The 23228-nt window shown below is 40.0% G+C and overlaps 2 protein-coding genes and 1 pseudogene across 2 annotated transcripts; 1 reads left to right on the forward strand and 2 right to left on the reverse strand.

Moving 5' to 3' along the window:
• Positions 1-1714: 1714 nt before the first annotated feature.
• LOC136456113 (probable anion transporter 4, chloroplastic) lies at positions 1715-6492 on the reverse strand. Its single transcript, XM_066455896.1, has 11 exons — positions 6048-6492; positions 4848-5365; positions 4621-4728; positions 4367-4522; positions 3735-3950; positions 3325-3534; positions 3080-3217; positions 2876-2977; positions 2696-2761; positions 2460-2544; positions 1715-2258 (listed from the first exon to the last, which is right to left on the reverse strand). The coding sequence occupies exons 1-11, from the start codon at positions 6163-6165 to the stop codon at positions 2161-2163; spliced, it is 1815 nt and encodes a 604-aa protein (XP_066311993.1). The 5' UTR covers positions 6166-6492; the 3' UTR covers positions 1715-2160.
• Positions 6493-12120: 5628 nt separating this feature from the next.
• On the forward strand, positions 12121-15620 carry LOC136460672 (uncharacterized; annotated as a pseudogene).
• Positions 15621-16215: 595 nt separating this feature from the next.
• On the reverse strand, positions 16216-22981 carry LOC136460674 (uncharacterized). Its single transcript, XM_066460283.1, has 4 exons — positions 22834-22981; positions 21964-22325; positions 17136-17790; positions 16216-16457 (listed from the first exon to the last, which is right to left on the reverse strand). Exons 1-4 carry the CDS (start codon positions 22979-22981, stop codon positions 16216-16218), a joined length of 1407 nt encoding a protein of 468 aa, XP_066316380.1.
• Between the last annotated feature and the right edge of the window lie 247 nt (positions 22982-23228).

Genomic DNA, 23228 nt, shown 5'->3' on the forward strand with positions numbered 1-23228 from the left:
CCTTTGCCCTTGTCGCGCTTCCACCATTGGATTGAAGCCAGCTGCTGCCTCACTGCACCCAATACGCTACAACTACAATGTGTGGACAGTGGATCCATCGTCTTAGAACATATACACGAGATCTCAGCAACGAAGCCAGGAATCGACGAAGCCAGGGCTGGCTTCCTCTTCTTCTTCCTCCAGCCCCTCCTTGCCTTCTTCTTCCTCCTCATGGCGGTAGCCCGGGCTCCATGTAAATCATGGCCGTAGGGGGGGCTGGAGCACGGGTAGCCCCCCCCCCCCCCCCCCCCCCCCCCCCCCCCCCCCGCTGGCTTCGTCGCTGCGAGATCTCTTAGGGCACTCCCAATGTAAGAAACTATTAGTAGTTTTTATAGCGTAGGACATCGTACCAAGAAACTATCCTTCACATTGCAAGATTTTCTACAGCACATGACATAAGTACTGATAGAAACCATGTTTGCTCTTTCAATGGGCTACGGGTAGTTTCTTGTCCATCGATAACCGTGAAAACCCAGTTTCTTAGTTAGACTTGGTTTCTTGGAGTTTTCCTCTCTCTCCTCATTAATTCACTTGCCACATCAGCAAATTACTTACGTGGCAGTACAATTAATATCTGTAGAAACTACCATAGTTTATATATTGTGAGTGCCCTTATATTGCATCTACTGCCGCAGATTGTCTAAAACTTTGTCTCGTAAATTTATTTAGAGATAGGGAGAGAGGTTGTCTTATTTATTTAGGAGAGAGAATGCTTCTTTTAGGAGTTCTCTTAAAATTTATAGACGTAGAAGATGAGATAGGAGATTTGCTATAGCACCTCCATCTCATAAAATGCTACTTTTTAAGTAAGGAGATTGTATAGGATATCTGTTGGTGGAGATGCTCAGTATACATGTATCTGTACCTCCGATACTACTTATGTGATCTTGTTAGAAACTATATTCAATTTAATGTGCTTATTTTACTACCTTATATAACATAAAAAATTCACGTGCATCCAATATAAATTGAGTTTCTTACTTCTCTCTTATACGCCACCATGTTGTAAATTTTTGCCCTTTAATGATTAACGTTAGCTTTGTTTGATTTATTATTTATCAATCAAAGACTTTCCGTAGTGGTCATATTACAGGAACTACCCTTATCTTTAAGCTCTATCCGTTTTTTATTTCACTTTTCCTACTCCCCGTGTTTTTCCTTCACGGCTTCACCCAACCAATCCATTGCAAAAGCCAATTCAACCCCTAGTACTACTTGTATTTGTTGCTCCTCCTTTTTATATAGGTAGTGTTTTAAATTCATGTTCTGTGTGGTAATAGAAGAGGCAAGTGTGGGTGTGTCGCCAAATATTTCGAAACTTTTTTAATACGTTTTTTATCTCAAGGGCTAAAGTAGTATTGGATGCTCCCGTTCTATCAAAATAACCACAGACTAAAACACAACCTTATATGAGGAAAGGAAAATTGAAGTTTCATTAGGGGTGACCTATCCAATTTACATAGTTTGAGGGGTAAAAAAGTCAAAAACATTATTATGGGTTCCCTGAACCAACCAAACTTTTTCACAGTTTTGGCCCATGAATTTCTGTCGATTCAATCTAGTGTTCTTGGCACTATGATGTCAAAAACAAAATGACACCATCACCATGTAATATCATTATGCAGCTTACACGAAATAATAGTAGCAATGACGCAAAGAACAGAGACGTTCAAGATATCTGAAGCACGTACATTTAGGTTTTCGATAAGAAAAGCTCACATAATACTACATTAGTTTGGCAGTAGCTGTAGCGCCTTAATCAAAGGCAAGGTGAAACACGATTTAACTGCCAATTATTTTAAAACAAAAAGATGTGGATTGGTGATCTTGGCAGAAGCCTGGACTTCTCAAGAAACAACTGCAAAATCTGACGTGCCCTTGGTGCAGTTGCTTTTTGTACAAGAATTTTTCTCCAGTTCCAGGTGTACCTTCTTGACCTCACACGGTACTCTAATTTGATTTGGTTCTTCCGATAGCCCAAACATTAGATGCAGGAATATCTCTTGCATAAAATGGAGTTTTCTTCCAGCTGTCTCTCTTCCAAAACATATTTTGTAAGCCAAAATGACATCAGCAAAATCAGACAATTTCCGTATAGTGGCATATAGGAATGTCCACAGCTTATTCGAGAACTTTCTCTCCGGTTGAAAAGACATTCCACACCACTGTTCCTACTATGTACAGTACAACAGACACCTTAAACACACTGTCCCAAGAACCTGGAATTAAAATATAAGAATAGACATGGTTAGAAAGTTAGAACGAATATACAAGATGCTTTATAGTTATGCTACAATGAGGTATCCTTTTCAACCTGACCATCGCTCCTTAATTCATAGTTGTCTTGTTTGGAATAACAGAAAGATACAACTTTTAATGCATCACTAGAAAAAAAAACTTTGATTTTTAAGCTTTCTTACCTTTCTGAAGAATGTAGCCAGTGGCAGCAGTACCAAAAACTCCTGCAAGAACACCAGCAGTGTTTGACAGTCCAAGAAGTACCCCCTGCAATTTTTTGGGGACATGAATTAGATGCAATTGTTTATGATGATAAGCCCAAAGAAAGCAAGGAAGATCAGTACTAGCATTAATACTAAAAACCTCTTAGGTGAACTAGAGAACATTAAATCAGCAAAAATCTACTCGAGTATATTACCGCATAACGTGGTCCAATGTCTTGGTGGTTTGAATACAGGCCAGACTGTGAAAAAGCATCGCTACCCTGAGAAAATGGACAGTAAAACCAGCAAACATTTATAACGACCAGTTATCAATTGTTGCCTGTTGGAAGCTACTTATAAATCCATATGATTGGTTGTTCTGAAGTGCATCAAACCTGACTGCATGCCATACATAACACGGCCATGGCTGGACTACGAACTTTGCTCAGCAGTGTCAAGAACAAGGCTGGTCCAAGGAAACCAATCGATTGCATGATCTGCATCAGTGAGGTTATAAAGTATTTCAAGATTGGTACCTCTAAGCATTAACTGTTCTTATAAATTCACACATGAAGTAAAATTACTGAAGGACAACTTACCTTACGAACATTTGTTACAGAGATCCCTCTCTGAACAAGAGTATCAGCTATCCATCCACCAATATTGGCAAAAACAGCCATTGTCAGCCATGGCAAGACACAGAGGAGCCCGGACTCGGTTAGATTGAACTTCAGAACCTGGATAAAAGGATTTGGGGAGCACAACCAATTGCATGATATGCTATTGTTATATAATTTAAACAATGAGGAAAGCCAAACATTTCACAGCATAACATTGTAGCAACCTGATTGTAGTATGTGGGCATCCATGTTAGAAGAATAAATGTTCCCCAGTTATGGCAAAAATGTGATATTATGAGAGCCCACACTGGAGCCTTTGATAGAATCAGCCTCCATGGTATGGAAGTGACAGGCTCCTTTAAGGGACTGCCACCTAGTATATGCCTCTTTTCAGCTTTACTTATCTCCGGATCATCATCTGGAGAGCTGTGTGCCTAAATAAGAGAAGATAGTAGCCCTCAGCCAAATAAGCAAAATGAGTACAAAAAAAGGGGCATTGTGGATACAGCAACAGATAATACAAAATGGTATCTAAAGCAACCTTTTATAATTAATATATGTTCACTAAGTAAACCCATATGGAACAAAGAATATGCGGCACAAAGTAAGAAATAGGTGCAAGATTTGGTCTTACTTTGCTTTGCCACAGTGCAAACCAAACGGTTCCAAGGGATCCAAATGCATAAAAGACAGAAGGCCAGCCAAATCTGCTAATCAACAGAGGTGAGAAAGACAGGCCGGTGACTGACCCAAGGTACATTCCACTGTACACCAAGGCAAGAGATCTGCTTCTCTCTGAGACTGGGATCCATTTGGAAAGGATGTTGTTCATAGCAGGCATGGCAACACCCTGTAAAACCATATATATATATATATATATATATATATATATATATATATATATATATATATGTATGTATGAGAAAATCAATAATATAGAAGGAACAAAACAAAAAGATACAGCATGTACTGTTGCAACTAGGAAACCTTTTCCTTAACAACACCTGCACCATCAAGAATATCAACGAATTAAGTTGCATGTCCAGTAAGCACTCGAGTTTCACCAAAAATGCTATCAAGCCAGATAAGATACTGCAATGGTATGTCACTTGATTTAATTTGCAGTATAATTTCAACAGCTATCAAATAATATGGATTTTTCATCATCAGATCTTCTTTTCATGGATGCTGATCTACCTATGTAACCTGGGATAAATAGCACAAGTTCTACAGGACGCAACGTAGAGACAAGTATAAAACATCAACCTCGCCTATGCCCATGATGGCACGCATGGTGAGTAAGCATGGAAGTCCAATCTTGGCAGCAAGGGGTGTAAGAACTGTCGCAAGTGACCACCATACAACCCCAAATCCTAGTACTACCTTACCACCAAACCTGTCAGCCCAAATACCTCCAAGAATCTGCACCAGCAATTTTCATTTGTAATGTCAGAAACTACATACCAAAATGCACTGAAAAATTACATCGGAACAAACTACAGCAAGCAATAGCAAAGCACCTGTGTGAGAAGGTAACCCCAAAAGAAAGATGATTGGATTAGACCAACGGTTGCTGGATTCCAGCTGAACTCTGACGACATTGGAAGGATTGCAATGCTCATATTGACCTGGCAGAAATCAGCAAATGTTTTCAGGAAGAGAAAAGGAGAAGTGCGTAACGGACTTAAACCCAACTGTTCTTATCAGAAAAATTGAGACAAAATACAAGAATTACTGTCTAACTCACACGGTCCATATTGCAAAGAAGGAACGCAGAGAAGCAGAGGAGAACGACCATCCAGCGCCTTGGGAACTCCTGCCACCAGGGAACATCAGCAGGAACATTTGAAGAGCTCAAAGGTGATCCTGTAATTTCATACTGCTCTGCTTTATAGTCAGCACGTTTTCTGACTGGTAGTTTGTATTCTGGCTGGACACATGCACTCTCCAAACTAGTGAAGTTCTCTGACCTCCTTGGTTTCAACCAACCATTGTTTATTGGATCTGAAGACACAAAGCACTCAACCCTCGACAGAACCCTTTTCTTCATGCTTGCATTGTAGAATGTCCTAGTCAAATAATTTCTTGAAGAGCCCAAGACAGGTTGCAGAAACTGCCCAGACTTTTGTAGTCTTGCCATTGTAGTGCTCCTGGAATTTTGGAGCAGATAAGCAGTGCTCCTAGTAACATGTCGACCAAATCTTGCTCCTAGTAACACAGACTTGCTTTGTGGTGATGTGCAATATCTCGGCTCATGTTGCCTCCCTGCAGAATACAAAAGGCATTAGATTTAAGATGAAGAGGCCTTGAGTGGAAAAGTAGTAATGATCTGTTGCAGCATTTCAACTTGCAAAGTGTTCAGGGGAGCAACAAAGACTAATCTTTATAGAACATAAGCAAGGCTGCTCAATCGTGCCAAACATGCAATTGATAGAAAAATTCTTAATCGTACGACACAACCATCTATGACACCAAATAAGTATACTATGAAAATATATTTTATGGTGTATCTAATTATACTAATTTTGTGTCATAGATATTGGTGTCCATTTTTATAAATTCGGTGAAACTTGCAAAAGTTTGATATAGGATAACTGTAGAAGTTTATTTATTTGAAGGACAGGACAGAAGTAGTACTACTATATCCCATTCAATACATAATTAGTTCATGTCCTGCTCGAATTAACATGGATAGTGCATGGGTTAATTTTAAGAATGATTTGTCCATTAGAGCAATATGTATACTACAACTCTAATCAAGTGCAGTTTATGGTAATCCTGTATATTACAACGTCATATCAAGTTTTGGGTATGTTACTCTAATGATTTGACACTTTATTATGATTGAATCTAAAATATGCAATGAAGATGAAGGGGGTGTACATAAGCTACTACGTACAGGTACAGTAGTATGAATTCGGTGCCAATTGCCATCAGCCAAGCTTACCGTAGCCGCGAGCGATAGGCATCGAGAGGCAGGGGCGGCTCTTCCCTTGTGGCGGAGTGGGGCGTGCGGCCGACGACACCCCCACACCACCTCTCCCCGCTACTATGCACCCCGGCATCCGCAAGCCCGGCCCGATTCTGGAGCAGGTGAATGAAGAAGCTAGAAGGTGGATAAAACGAGAGGGTATGAGGCGGCAGAGAGAGACGACGGTGGCTTAGAGGAGCATCCACCGCCCATGGACGGGTGCTCTCCGCCGGTGGGCTTGGGCCTCCGCCGCAGCAGAGCAGCGGCGGTCTCACTCACCACGTTGCTACCGCGTGAGAGGAAGAAGCGGTAGAGAGCGCGCGGTGAGCAGATAGGATGAGCAAAGTGGAGAAGTGGCACCGCGCGGTGAGGAGGAGATAGTGGGGGAGGGATGCCAACCGGGTCCGTTTGCGGGCGTGTCCCCGGCCGAGGCCACTGAATAGCCAACGACAGCTGTTTCAAAACCAGTGGTCAGTCCCCCCAACGAGCGTTTTCCTAAACGCTAAACGGTAAACAGTCGATCACCTACCATTTAGCCATTATTCGGGCAAAACATTCTATTAAACGGGCTAAACGGCCAATTAAACGGGGTAAACGGGTGATTAAACGGAAACGACGCACCACCGTGTAGCGTTTACACGGTGTTTACACGGGCTAAACGACCGTTTAGGCGAACAGTGTCCCCAACCTCCCGCGACTTTTTTTTTCTTTTCAAAAATCATTTTCACAACTTTCTTTATTTATTTAGGAAGTTACAAAATTATAGATATAACTTTTTATATGATAATAACTTATTACCATAGCTTCTCATCGTGACTTTTTAACTTTATTTTTTTTTAAATATTTAAACAACTTCTTATTTTGAAAACTACATAAACATCACAAATTATATCATACAACATCATATATATATATATATATATATATATATATATATATATATATATATATATATACTAATTGAATATCATAAAATATCACGTGTATACTATGTGAATATCACAAATTATATTTAGAACATCATATGTATATTACGTGGGCATTACAAAATACATCATAGAACACCATATCTATACTACGCGAACATTACCAAATATATCATAGAACATCACATGAATACATAAAAATTACGTGTATAAATTTGTAACTTTCTAAGAAAATATAGTGATAAGTTTTGTCTATAAAAAATTATAGATAAAAAATACTCCCTCTGTCCCAAAATAGAAATCATTCTCGCTTCCCGAAAAGTCATTTTTTAACTTTGATCGATTATATATAAAAAATATTAATATTTATAATACATATTAGTATTATTAGATAGATCGTTGAATATACTTTCATAATAAACTTATTTGGAGATATAAATATTACACGTATTTTCTTGAGAAAATTTAACCTACACGTATCCCATAACGACTTTCTTTATGAGTATAACTTTACAACTTCTCAAAAAAAAGAAAAATTACGAAATTATTTTTTTTCAAATAAAAAAAGGTTGCGGGCTATGAATTGACTGCTGAATTTAGCCCAGCGACTTGTTTGCCGAATTGGAATTGGGGTCCCTCTTTAACGTTGTTTTGTAGTAGTTGTTGCTGTTAGGAATTGGGACCCAAAGTTTCAAAAAAGAAAAAGGACATGGGACCCACACCATCCGATTCGGGGACACGCGCAGCTCGCAAGGGCTCCCCAACGCATCTACCTGGCGTGCTGCCTTAACCACCACACAGGCACCCAGCAGCATCCACCTCACGCAGCGCTCGAGCTCGAGACAGCCATGCCTTTGAAAAGAGCAGGGAGAATCAAAAGCGACGTCTCTTGAAGAGAGACTCTGGTGACGTCTAGAAATACTGGCCTATCATTTGCTTGCGTTGGTGAAGCAGATAATGGCAGGCACATGGTAGCGATTTCCTATGGGCCTGACTCGCTGGATGCGAGGTGGCTTCTATCTGACAATGTGATAAGCACATAATTAGTATATGTTAAGTGATATTAGTGCATTTGAGTGCTAATTAAGGCTTAATAAGAAAAACTATTAAGTACTAAAACATACTCATATACAATGTAAATATAATAGCTACTTTTGTCGTATACATTTTACATTTTATCGTATGCGACATATTCTTATACAGACAACCAAACAGCGTATCTACTCAGCCCGGATGGCTGAATACGAGCAATCGAACAGAGCTATCTTGTATGAGTCAGTTCTGTAACACATTTCAGTGCCATGAATGCCAGTTAACGACTCGAAGATACAATACTTACTGTATGTCGAAGTGTCAATCTGCTCAGGCAGCTCCTTTATGTCAACCTCAAACCTCTCCTGCACCTGTAAGTATCAGATACATGAATTTCTGGTCAGGATTTAGTATGACATCATATCATATAAGTAAAAAGAATCAATGTCAACAGTACAAACTTGATTGAGAACATCAGAATCAGATGCAGAAGAAACAAATGTTATTGCAAGTCCCTTGGTACCAAAACGTCCAGCCCGACCAACCTGCTGAGCTGAATGCGTCAGGTAGAGTCAATAGAATGACTATAACAAACCACCACTTTAAGGGGTGCAACAATTACCCTATGCAAGTATGTCTCAGCAATGTTGACACGCTCGATATCGATTCCCCTACCAACCAAATCAGTAGCCACAAGAATCCTCTTGTGTCCTTCCTTGAAGTTCTTGTACCGGGTCAACCTATCAAAGCCACACTGTTAGATTGATGGATCGGAAAGGAAAACGACCACAGAATGCAAATGTATAGTTCACATGCAGATGCACATAGCTATTCACTACACAAAATGTACATAGCCAATGGTTAACATCAGGAATATCACAAGTCGTAACATGTCATCGTTAGTGCCTTTGGAGATGAAAAGGGATACTGGAGTCGGGTTTTTTTCTCAAACACGCAGAGTGGCACATCTTTATATTACAGAGAGAGAAGAGAGGGGAAAAGAATGCCCATACAAGGCAGCCTAAATACCTCACGTAGGAGATAATATTTGGCTGCTAGACCTCACGTAATCCGTTACACAGAAATAACACACAATCCAACCAGGAGACTCAAAGTACATCTATACGACCAGCCAAAAAAATGGATTATTGGAGTAATAGTGAAAAGACAACAATACAACGGGCCAGTTTGGATTGATGCCGCCTGGGAAGCCTGGTCTAGGCAGCTTTTTGAAGCTGCCAACCAAACAGGCCCAACATGTTGAAATCTTCCAATAAATTCAATAGTGTATGGACACACAAAGTTAAGCAAACATTGTGAAATTCAACTCAACATTCATCTTTAATATCAAGATTCACAAAAACACAAATAATACGGTTAAAAAAGGGCGCACCCAGTGCAGAGAGCTCCCGCTCTGTGCGGGGTTTGGGGAAAGGTGTTAGTGGCAAGCCTTACCCTCGCCTGTGCAATGCGAGGAGACCGCGACTCGAACCCGGAAACTTCCGGTTACAGGCGGTAAGACTCTACCACTTGCACCAGACCCGCCCTTCTAATAGTACTGTTAGCATTGGATAAAACATTCAGATTGAATTCTTACCTATTTTGTTAACTGACATCTAGGATTAATGAGTCTTTGATAGTTTTTTTTGAGACCCAGTTACTCGAAGACGCTCACATATACGAGCGCACACTCACCTCTATGAACGCAGACACGCATACCCTACCCCTATGAGCACCTCCGAAGAACCGAGTTGAACCAGCAAATCTCGAGACTGACGAAGGCACCACAAGCGTCCCTGAACACTGAAAGAATAACGCCGTTAAATTCTGGAATAAATCTAGAAAAATACGAGCACCCGTGCCAAAGTTAGGGAATTGAACCCGGGTGAACAGGTTCCACCACAAGGAACCCAACCAACTGAGCTAGGTTTGCTTAGTTTTATGTGTACTACATACATGATCTTTTTTTATGAATTGTTTATATATTGCATTGCATCAAGCTGAATTCACGAGTGAGGACAACGAAATCCATGGATAGAAAATAAAAAATATGCCTTATGGTTGTGAAGAACCAAAGAGGCAAAGACCAAGCATGTAGGTGTTTTGGCATTGTGCACTTTATACAAAATTTATGGTATGTTGTGCTGCTCAACACTGGCTTTAGTCTGCAGTCTACACATAATTCAAAACATCATGATTCATGATGATATATATGAATAATAATAATAGAGTTAAATGCACCGTAGGTCCATTAATTTTTTGGTGGTGTGTCATCTAGGTCCATTAACTTTCAAACTGTATTTTTTGGTCCATTAACTTTTGGTGGTGTGTCATTCAGGTCCATCAACTTTCAAACTGCATTTTTTGGTCCATTAACTTTTGGTGATGTGTCATCCAGGTCCATCAACTTTTAAATTGCATTTTTTGGTCTCTAAATTTTCTAACTGGTTCACCATAGGTTCATACCCCTTCGTTTAGCGAATAGATCTGACATGACACGCCAAATAAGCAGCCGCCGTAGAATAGGTGATGAGTCCATAGTTCCTCAAGATGTTCATGAAGACTTGTCTAGCAATAATTCAAATGTGGCAGCTGGTAATTCGTTAATATCCTCTTGTCTTAAATTTGAAACTATTATTTTTAAGGATAAATATATTGTGGACATGGAGAAATTTACAACTGCTGGACTATCGCGTGGAAAGGAGGAGAAAATGAAGCCAACAAAATACATCGGTACCAATTCTAAAGAGGTGGAGATCATCAATGGAATTTTCCCAACGTGATTAGCATCCTTGTCGTAGTATTTTATCATTTCCATGCATTAGTTTCCTATCCAGTTGTGATACACGATTTTTTATCTAGCATCTAGCTTTTAGTGCCTGCGTGCACCTGTGACGTGAATCAAATTGGTGGCTGCTGCGTTTGGACGTGCCATGCTTGCTAGCTAAATCAGGGACTCAGGATCAATCGGTTCTAGTTGAGCTGGTGGAGTCCGAGTTTTGTTTGGGCCAGGTGGCTTGCGTGCCAATACCTGTGGCCTTCGGCCTTGTACCAGGTAGATTAGACTGGATTTTATTGTGGAGTTTATTCCCCGTTGAGCCGCCGCTCGATAACCCTAGATGGTGATCCCATCAGGTTCTTCGTATTGAAGATTATCTCCGAATGATGATCTCGTCCTGTACTCCACGGTGGCTGCTTTTTTGGCGTGTCATGTCAGATCTATTCGCTAAACAAAGGGGTATGGACCTACGGTGAACCAGTTAAAAAGTTTAGGAATCAAAAAAATACAATTTAAAAGTTGATGGACCTAGATGACACACCACCAAAAGTTAATAGACCAAAAAATGCAGTTTGAAAGTTGATGGATCTGGATGACACACCACCAAAAGTTAATGGACCAAAAAATACAGTTTGAAAGTTGATGGACTTAGATGACACACCACCAAAAATTAATGGACCTACGGTGCATTTAACACACCGTCAAAAATTAATGGACCTACAGTATGCCAACATACACCCAAATCATCAACATGGAATATAGCACCAGTGTTGGAAACGGGTAACAGCTCTCTTCTCTGTGGTTTTGATCACCAGTGTTGGAGACAGATGGCGTGTTCATTGGTTGGTTTCTGGGCTAGTTTGGGCTGGCTGGTGCTGGTTTGTTGTGAGAGAAAAACACTGTTGGCTGATTGAATAAGCCTGGCTGAAACCAACAAGCGAACAGAGTGAGAAATTCCTCTTTTTTCTGGACTGATAATTGGCTCTATTCCTTGCTTTCCTTGCTCTTCAGCTCTATTCCTTGGTTTCTAAAAGGAGGGCTAAAAGACATACAGTACGTGAAGCTATGGTCCAGAGGAGCTGGTTCCTAGATATTCAGGGGGCTTTATCAGTTACGGCTCTTGCTGAGTATTTGGAGGTCCGAGAGTTCATAATGGAAGTCCATCTCCACCCTAATACACCTGATGAGCACTGTTGGCATTCTCATGCTCTTCAGGTCTCTATTCAACAAAGTCAGCCTACAAAGCATTGTTTATCGGGTCAATTTCTTTTGAACATTGTGAATTGATTTGGAGGACCTGGGCACCTAAGAAATGTCAGTTCTTTCTTCAGGTCTCTTCCAGTTTGATATACACTACACAAATCCATCTGTAGAACGACTTCCTGTCCATCTCCCTTTACAAAATGGTGTCTTATACACTGAAGATGACCATCTGGATCAAGCGATTGAGGATCCATCTAAACTCATAACCAAGCTAACAGCATGGTTTGACGTGAACCAGCAATACCCACTTGCTTGAGAACACACTTACGTAGATTTCCCTGAACACTGGACATGGTATACTGATGGGAAATTTTGGAAGGAGCGCCAGAACAATCGGCCAAAGGTTGGACACCTAGCTAATGTTGCTCCTAATCAAGGAGAGAGATTTTACCTACGAATGTTGCTGCATATAGTCAAAGGATCACGATGCTATTCTGATATACGCACCATCGCTGGACAGCAGCACCCGACATTTCGTGCAGCATGTGACGCATTGGGTTTACTCGGTGACGACCAGGAGTGGTTCCATGCTATGACTGATGCAGCACATTGAGCATTTCCATATCAGCTTAGGCAGTTATTTGTCACTTTACTACTTTTCTGCAAACTCAAAGGCCCCCTCAAATTATTTGAAGAATATGTAAAGGTAATGGGGGAGGACATGGCCTACCGTGCAAAGCAGCTAGCTCCAGATGCGCCAGATGTAAGCATACAACAACACATTAGATCCTATGTCATGCAGGAGCTACAGGAACTCCTCAGAGATGCTGGATATAGCCTAGAGCACTTCAATTGGCCACAGTCAGACAAAAGTTCTACCGAGGTACTCATAAATAGATTCATAATGGAGGAGCTTTCCTATGCTTCAAATGATACCACCGCTGAAGTAAACCAGCTGATCACTCAGCTCAATTCAGAGCAGAGGCATATCTACGATATTATAGAGCATTCAATCTCAAATGGATCTGGGTATACCTTCTTCATTTATGGATATGGTGGCACTGGTAAGACATTTCTATGGAACACTTTGCTCAGCAGTGTCAGAAATAAAGGCAAGATAGCATTAGCAGTGGCATTTTCTGGCATAGCAGCTTTGTTACTCCCAGGAGGTCGAACACCACACTCGCGTTTCAACTTGCCTTTAGACATCCAAGAACACTGTATGTGCCATCAAGAAAAAAACACAGTTGGCTGAGCTGATACAGCACACATCGCTAATTATATGGGACGAGGCTCCTGTCAACCACAAACATTGTTTCCAAGCACTTGATCGCACGCTTAGAGATATCATGTCGTCTATCAACAATGACTCAGCATACAAACAATTTGGTGGTATAACAGTTGTTCTTGGTGGTGATTTCAGGCAGACTCTGCCAATTATCCCAAAGGGCAAAAAAGCACAAGTTTTAGATGCTTCAATCACCAGATCTTATTTATGGTGGAATTGTAGAGTGCTTAGCTTAACTGAAAACATGAGACTTAAATGCCCACAACTCTTAGAATCTGAAAGGAATGAACTGGACAAATTCACTCAATGGCTCCTCTCTATTGGTGATGGCACAACTCCTGACAGCATGCCTACTGACAAACCTGACACGTCATGGGTTCAAATTCTGGACAACCTCCTACTACCACCTGACCAAAGGAAACTTGAGAGTTTAATTTCTTTTGTGTATGGCACACCTCCAGAACCATCACAACTAGCAGATTATCTATGCGAATGAGCAATATTAGCCCCAACAAATGAGGTGGCTGCTGCTATAAATGCAGATATCATTGGTAAGATAACTACCGACGAAATATCATACTACAGCTCTGACTCCATTGATGATCCAACATCCAACTATTGTACTCTAGAATCCCTTTACCCCCAAGAGTTCCTCCACACCATTAAAATGGGTGGCCTTCCAAATCACCATTTGCAGCTAAGATTTGTGTTCCTATAATGTTACTTAGAAATTTCAGTCCCTCAAAAGGTTTGTGCAATGGAACCAGACTCATAGTGACACAACTCACACATCGCATCATCGAAGCTCAAATAATTACAGGAAAGGCTAAGGGAACTAAAGCTTACATTCCAAGAGTAATATCCACCTCTGCTGATCCTAAATGGCCCTTTAAGATAAAACGGCGGCAGTTCCCGGTCCGTGTATCATATGCGATGACAATTAACAAAGCCAAGGACAGACACTTAGCAAAGTTGGTGTCTACTTACCAAGCCCGGTGTTCTCTCATGGGCAACTTTATGTTGCATTCTCACGAGTTACATCACTCACAGGCTTGCGTGTGCTTATTGAAAACAACTCTGCTGAACATGAAAATCAAACACACAATGTTGTCTCACTGAGATTTTTAGTGATATATCAACAGCTGCTTACTAAATGCAGGTAATACTACTTCTCCCTCATTAATCAAATCATATCAGTCTCCTTTCTTTGAACTAAACTTTAGAATCCCAATCACCTCATTTACTCTTACTTATGTACTCTAATGTTAGCTGTATTCCAATTCTACAAGGTTCTATTGTTACCTCTTTCAATTTTGAGGGACTACAATCTGATGTACTGCACTGCAGGTTATGTTCATGCGATACATTATCAAAGCAATAGATAAAATATGGGCAATGGTGTAGAATCTGTAATGATGGGCCATGACAAAGTTGACAGAAGTAGCTACATTATTGATAAATTGGTGTAGATCAACCTTCAAGTAGGGATGCCACGGTCCACAAATAAACTGATAGCACCTCCTACCTCAATATGTTTTCTCCACTCAGTGTCGTTACAATTGCAAAATTAAAAAAAAACGAAGCATAAGCATGAAAAATTGAATACAGCTATCACAGCACGACAGCACTAAACACCAAAACTAATCTGTATGCATGGTTCAAACCATTAGCTTCTTTCAATGCCTTTTTATTACTCTGTTTACCATTATGGGACTTTCATACAATAGTACAAATGGTCAGTAAGAATATTCATCCCCTTGCCATCATATTCATGCAGTAATTTATTTACAGCCCAAAACCTTTGTATTGTTCTTGCGTGCAGCTATGATCACTTGATTCATTTATCTAATTATTTAAACCGTTACCACCTAGGGCTGCAAGAAAATTGGGAGGTATGCAAGTTGCACACACCAATCATCTCTGTGACAGAGCAGCAGTGTTTTTGCAGACAAAGAAAAGGGAAGCAAATGGATGCAAGGATCACCTTCTTACTTTTGAAGACCTACATCAGAGTTTTAAGCTTACTTTTGTGTAGCAAAACTGTTTTCAGCAGATGATCATGCCATATTCAATAAAATTGCAAAAGTTCAACCTTTGTCCATGTGAATATTTAGAGGCATGTCAAGTACTATCAACAGCATCTTTGCTGCTCTATTAGTTTCCCCTTTGACATGTGCCCTACCAATTTATTGTATGTCCTGACATGAACAATTGTGACGTCAACCTCACATTTCATTGCGTTGTCAGCCCGAATATGTATGTTCTGTAAATAGGTCTATATTGTCTTCCAAAACCTGACATTTGTCGGGCCCACTATCTACTCAGCACTTATTATTCAACATTGTATGCAAAGTTCAAAAAAGCGCTAAGCAAGCAGTGACCTGCCGCTTAGAGCTTAAATGGGCTTAAGCGTACAAAGCGTCGCTTAAGCGTTTTGTACTGTAGCAAACCAGATTCATGGAATAGGCTGTGAACTTGAGAAGTATAAATAAAAACATACCTTATTTGATCTTATTTCTGGACTTGTAGAGCTGAGCAATTGTTGGACTTGTACAGGTACAGCTCAGTAATTGTTGGTTTCATGTTGTAATGTTCCTAACAGTCACAGATATGGAAAACATCAAATGTTGATTAGGTTTATAAAACAAAAAAAAATATACCTCATGATTAAATATTTATAAACAGATAAGGCAAATAGTAATGGCAAGAACACTACTACTTAGTTCATAAGAACATAACATTGCATCTGAAGTTCATAAACCATAGTTTCAGGTCCTACTTAGTTCCAAATTAAAAGATACATCATTGTAGCCCACTCATGAGCATGACAGTACAACATAACTGATAAATTGATAAAACATCATTGATGGCGATGCATAGATAGACATAACAAAAGATGCCATCATTCTAGCTGACTCATTCATCTTCATCCATGCCATCCAGCCCATCCTCATTGTCAAATTCCTCTTCTACAGAATCAAATTCCTCTTCCGCATAGAGCTCTCTTATTCTTGAACTTTGACGCAACTCTAGTGGTTCACTTGCTCCCATTGCTTCTCCAATAACAGTCCAATGTATCCCTGTACCGGGCATTGTTTCATCATCATCCTCCTCATAGACAACTGTTGCACACTCATCTCCACCATCAAACATGAAACCTTAAGCTTGCATGACATCATTGGATAAGAGAACATCAATAATCTTTTTTTGACTTAATCTGTTGTCTCCTGCTCATGAGTTTGGAATTGAATTGTATGAAGACAAGAGAGTTTAGGCGGGTTGTAGTTAGCCTATTTCTTTTCTTAGTATGTACCTACAAATAAACATAAGAATTAAGAACATAAGCAAATCAGGTTGGAGAATAAACTGAATATTTAGACTTGAGATTACAGGTTACTGACCAAATAAAAAACACTCCAGTTTCTTTCGTAGCCTGAGGAGCTTGAAGTTAGTGAAAGAATTCTCATAGCCATCCTTTGTAGAACAGGTGTTTCATTTCCATAGAGTTTCCACCAAGATGCTGAAACAAACACTAAGAGAACTAAGTTTTGTTGAAATAAATAAAAAATGCAGGGACATAACTATTTCAGGGTGTTCTGTACAGAACTTGTTACCTAGGTTAAATTCAAAGTTTTGATAAGTCCTAGCAAGCTTCTTCGCAAAGGAACCTTCTCGATTCTAAAATTTCCTCAGTTCAACATTTACAGCCTAATCTTGCTTGTCATCATCATCATGATAGAAAGTCTCAACACAACTAATAAACACTTCTATTATAGTGCCATCATCAAATATTGAAGCATCAGCTTAACTGTAATGAGGATTCAGCAAGTACGCACTCAGGTGCAAAGAGGAATTAAGCCGGCCTTCCATCTTCTTATCAATAATAGCCGTGACATCTTTGTAGCGAGACTCCACATTGCCATAAACTTGCTTGATCTCTCTCTTTGCCTTCAATAATTCTCCATACAAGAAACCCATAGATGGCTTCACATCCCCATCAACCAAACGAAGAACTTTTACTAGAGGCTCAAAAACTTTCAAGCACATCTTGACTTCTTTCCAAAATTCAGGATTCATCATTGTTGCTGTTGCAGCCTTTCCTTTTTTGGATGACACTTCCCTCAGTCCATCCCACTTGCTATGAACCACCATCTTTCTTAGCCGATCTTTCTTCTCTAGAATGCTTTCCAAAGTAAGAAATGCTGAAACAAATCTTGTTACTCCTGACCTGACTATATCTCTATGCTCTGTGAAGTGTCTCATGCATTCCAAGGTTCTTGTGTGCCCATACACAAAGGTAGTGAATGCCTTTGCTTGGTCAATTACCTTCTGGAACCTCTTTTGGCTGCCAATTCCTTGCAGCATCAAGTTGATTGTGTGAGTTGCACATGTGGTCCAAAATATGTTTGGTCTCTTCTCATGCAACAACTTCTTTGTTTCCATGTTATTAGAAGCATTGTCAGTCACTACTTGCACTACATTGTAACATCCCTGATGTTAAAAAAAAATAATTAAGAAGGTGATCATGTCATCATTATGCATAATCATCATGCATCAACTCATGAGTGCATTTCATGTTTATATTATAGTATGCAAATGTTATTTTATGGAGTGTTTTATATGTTACATGAAATAATGTTAATAATAATGATTAGGAAACTTTGTGAATCTTGATGTGGGAATCTTTTAAACAAGTCAAAACCTTCCTTAGTAAAAGTTTTATAATTTTTGTTGCAATGCTTGGTGTGGACCTTGTTTTATGATATGTGTTGATTTGTATGGATGAAACAATTTCAAAACATTTGTGTTTAATTGGATTTCCGAAAACCCAAATTTCCAGCATTTAAGTTTACCCTGGGTAACCCAATTCAAAATCTAAGCATATTTTGGGGTTGAGCCTAAAAGCAAAAGTGTAGAGCTTGTCAAGTTATACAAAGTTTGTTTGTGGAGTTTTCAAAGTTGTTATGAAAAATTTGAAGTAATTTGAAAAGGCGAAATTCTTTAAATGTCCCCTATTTGAATTCAAATTTGCATTTCAAAATGTAGACCGAATTAGGGGGTGGTTATAAAAGCAAAGTTGTAGAACTTTGAATTTGGAATAACTTCTATTTTTGGAGATTTTTGAGTTGCCACATAAATTTGGGAGTAAATTGGGATTCAAAGCGAGTGGCAATTCTGTAAATTAGGTGAACAGTAACCGCAAAAGCCACCTCACCGTCGGTGATCTTTGATCGTCTTCCAGTCGTCGCCGTGGCTGCCTTCGGCTCCGTGCTGGCTTGGAGACACTGCTACGTGTCGTCTTCAAGTCCGTGGTCGAGCTTTAAAGCCAAACGCCGGCGCCGTGTCTCTATTTTTCTCTCTCAGCTCAGAACACGCCACCGGTCGAGCTTTCTTGCCGGTGAAATTCATCACCGATGATCAACCATCACCCAATAGCTCTCTCCACCAGCTTCGCCTTGCCCCTGCGCCTCGACTGAGCCCGGTCTAGCTACTGCTACCGGTCGGAATCGCCTTGTTCGCCAGAACGTCGTCGCGACGTCGGTGCGAGCCGCCATGGCCGTCGTCATCGCCTGCGCCGAGCTCCAACGCGTCTCGACTTCTATCAGTTGATCAATCATGTCGTGGTGAGCATGCTTGATCTCCTACGAACTCTATTTTCACATTTCTGAGGCTGCTGTAGCCATTCAGTGTCCTGTCGCCATGCCACTCCACCGGCGAGCAGCGGGCTCACGTGGCCAGGCCGTCGCGGGCCACGACCGGCCGAGTTGCGGCCACCCTCAGTCTCGCCTCGCCACCTCGTCGCTCGACCACGCCTCCAATTGGCACCAGCGAGCCTTCACCGGCCGGAAATCGAGCTTCTCCGGCGTCCTCTGCTCTTCAAAATCGCGACCAGGGACTTCAGCTTCGAATTCGAGAATTGTGAGGGGCTTTTCTATGAACCGCAGACTCATGTGAATAGTGCCTTTTGGACCTGTTTGCTTTGAAATCGGCTGGAACTTTGAAAATTCATAGTAATTCATAGGAAATTCGTAAAATAGCAAATGAGGACTTTTTGGAATCCTTGTGAAATTATCTATGCAATAGATCTATAATATGTCATGTTTTAGTTTAAAGTTTTAGCTGTAAAAATGGATTTGTGAAGTTAGGGTTTTAATGCTAGTTGTATTTGTCCTTTTTCATAACTCCAGATGTAGGGCTCCAAATGAAGTGAAATTTTTATGGCATGCTACTCATGTGATGTTTGATATGTGATAAAAATTTCATGGTCATTGGTTGTTGTATTAGTGAGTTAATAATTATTTTCTTGCAATTGTCGTTTCAGGACAGTTTTTGGGACTGTTTGGATTACATCATGATAATGATGTTTTTCGGGAAACTTGTTAATAACAAAGTTGTAGATAATTCATGTATCTAACTTCTGTTAAAAGTTGGTGGTATTTGACCTTGTGGTTTGTGAGTTATGCCTGTTTAAAGTTGGGTTTCAGAAATGGCTGCTCTCTGTCAATTATGGACCAATTTCTATAAATGGGTATATTTGAATTAGTTAACTTGAGAATCATGCTAAGATGATTAAAGATGAGTTGTAGAAAATTTCATAAGCTTTCCAGAATGTCTTGTTGCATGGCTATTGGGTTTGTAAAACTCTAGTTATGATCCAAACATGAACCTGTTGTTTCCAGTCCAGAAATAGACATATGCTAGTTATGGTTGTTTACTCCATGTGTTGCTAAGTGTGGCTTATGCCCTTGTTGATGGTCAAGTTATGATACTTGTGACCTTGTTAAACTTGTGTCATGCTTGATGTGCTTGCTCTCTATAGTTAGTTGTGTGATGTTAGTTCAATAGTAAACCTTGATGACTTAGGTTTTGTTTGAAATTTTGATTGAGTGATGACCTTGGGTCATTAGCATAAGATGATTCTTGGTACTTAAAGTAAGTAGTTGGGTTTATAAAAAAGGTTTAGTTAGTTTTGACTTATAACTGTACCGTGAAGGAGAGTTGTATTCAAGTTAGTTAATCTTTTATGCTTTCACCAATGCACCTCCATGCATCATGTCATACAATCCATCATGCTAAAGCATGCATTATTTATTTACGTGTAGTGCATACGTGAGTGAGAAGGTTCGCGTTGACTCATCTTCGGATGAGTGTCATCATTCAATGGTGCTCGTGTTGATCAAGTGTTGGAGAAGGTTCATCCATCAATGGAGATGCTGTCAAGTCTAACTCCATAATCTCTCTGTGGAACTAACCTTTTCTGCCGACCAAGGCAAGCCCCGGTTTATGCATTAAACCCTTACCTTGTTACTTTGAAAAGTTTATCACCTATGTTACTTATTGCATTAAGTTGATTAATTCAAATGTTACCTACTTGATGCATTGCCTACCTTGTTAATTGTTTACCATCTTTGAAGATGCTTTCATTTACAAAGGCGTAGAATGCTTAGTATGCTTTATGATAGGCTTTCAAAATAAAAGTTTTGATACAATCAAAGATGGCATACTGGCCAAAGAAAGAAAGAAGGTAGAATGAACTAGAGACTAGTCGGGTGACTTATCTTAAATGTTGGGTATTGTTGCCGACTATGTCGCTTAAAGGCCACTCATTGTGGATCTTCTAAACGAGACACTTTGTAGTACTGGTCACATACTCCGGTAAGCCTACTTCAGCTAATCCGATACTAAGATGAATGCCCACGCACTGGGATTGAGAGATGGCGGGAGTAGCGTGTACCCTCATGGCTAGAATGTGGCCGGATTTGAGGTGTGCTATGCTCTCGGGTGGTGTGGAGACGGCTTAGTATAGGAGGATCCGGTAGCGAGGTTGATATATGCAAGATTAAGTTCTACATATGTCGTGTGATAAGGAATCCCCAGCTAGGACTTGAATCAATTCGAATTGCCGGTGCTCCGCGGATATGGAGACTCGATTCATTAAAGAAGCAATGCAGGACTGGTGAATTACTAAAATATGAGAAAAGAATGGAATGAGAAGGAATGGAATATGGGAAATGTACTTTTACTTGAGGTAGTGAACTAAAAGAACTTAGGGGTAAAACTTGAAAATAGAATAAGAATCGTAAGCTTTTGGCAAAGAACTTTTGAATCTTGCTACATCCTTACCTTGCCCCAACACCTGCATCTCTAAAGTCTTTCACTCCCCTTTTACGTTGGGTCAGTCTTGTTGAGTACTTTTGTACTCAGGGTTTGTTAACCCTTGTTGCAGGTGAGCCTCATAAGCAGGTTTGTTTTGGACCTTGCTGCATGACCGTTGTTCAGGTCGATGATGATAAATGAATGTGTGATCCTTGGGCAGGATACTTATTTTGTGTGTTATGTTTATGTTAGTTATGCCACTCCACTACTACTATGGTTTGTAATAATTATCGAACTTAGTTTGTAAGGTTTGAAACAACTAGTTTGTAAACTATGTTATCATAAGACTTCCGCTAATTTACTCTGATGTATATATTTGAATACATGTTGTAATACTGCAATGACTCTGTAATGGGATCCTGCTCGGAAATCATGGATGATTCGGGGTTCCCCGAGGACACCCGACAGACTTCTTAAGTTACCAGGAACATATGCATAGTCGTCAAAGGTCATTGGACATTGACAAGTGCATGTGGGTCCTATAATTTAGGAGATTCTACCACATACATCATCAGGGCCAATTTCTTCAATTGCTTTGTCCACTAGTTCAAAGATGACTTCACTTGTGTGTGACACATCTGACATCTCTTTTGAGTTGATAAAACTTGTTCCATCAGCACAATTCGTGCATAAGTTCATTATGCTTCTCCTCTTCTTATCAGACCAGGCATCAGTCATGATAGAGCATCCATTCTTCACCTTTTCAGCATCACGTTCCTGCAGCAAACTCTTGGTTCTTGCATATTCCTCATTCAACAAAACCCCCCTTAAATGATCTTGAGAAGGAGGTTCAAATTGAACACCAAATTGACCAATTGCTTCACACATTTGTACAAACTCATCATTGACAATATCATTAAATGGTATGGCTGTGAAATAGAGAAAAGAATACAAGTTAATTACCATGTGTATTTTCAAACAATAATGTACATGGAGAATATTGGAATAGTATATGCAAGGGAGGTGATTAGTGAATTACCATGTGTATACACCCATCTTGCAACATACTGCTGCACCTCATGTGTTCTCTGTTTCCAAAGTTCCTTGTTTATCTTTTGTTGCTTCAAGGCTTCAGCTTGTGTTGATTTAGGATCAATTGGCCTTGTCCACTTATCAATGGGACCTAACTTGTGAGGCTCTGAGCTACCAAGACAGGATCCTTCTTTCTCTCCTCCTAAAACTCAAGAAATAGACACTTCTTCTCTAAGATTGAGCTCACGAATAGCCTTTTCTTTCCTCTTATTTGCTCCTGCATCTAGTGCTTTCTTACACTTTGCTTTATCTTCTTCTATGCTCTTTTCACATTTAGCCATAGAATTCCCAACACCTGCTATGTGTTGTTTCATACGAACCCCCCCCCTATGCTCACATGTTTACATAGCTTGCACTTCAACTTGTTAAGATTGGTAGGATCACATAGATACCCATATTCCCATCCTACATCATCTGACTTCCTCTTGAGAGACAAAGTTTTCTCTACTATTGACTGGGGTTCTCCTATTGCTTGTGTCCCAGCAACCTCCATCCTATAATTACTTAATTAGCATTCTATTAATCTAGACAAGGACAAGAAGCAAAGGAATTAGGCATAGACTAACTAATCATTAATCTATAGTGCTACACAACAAGAAATCTAAAAGCATAAAACAAAACAAGAAATATGTATTCTACTAATCTGTACAACAAAAGTAGGGAAGGAATTAGGCATAAACTAATCTAGCAATCCAAGACTGCAATTCGCACACCTATATGGAACTGGAGCCTAGCAGTAG

This window comes from Miscanthus floridulus, chromosome 6 (assembly GCF_019320115.1).
Source record: "Miscanthus floridulus cultivar M001 chromosome 6, ASM1932011v1, whole genome shotgun sequence".
Taxonomy (NCBI): Eukaryota; Viridiplantae; Streptophyta; class Magnoliopsida; order Poales; family Poaceae; genus Miscanthus; species Miscanthus floridulus.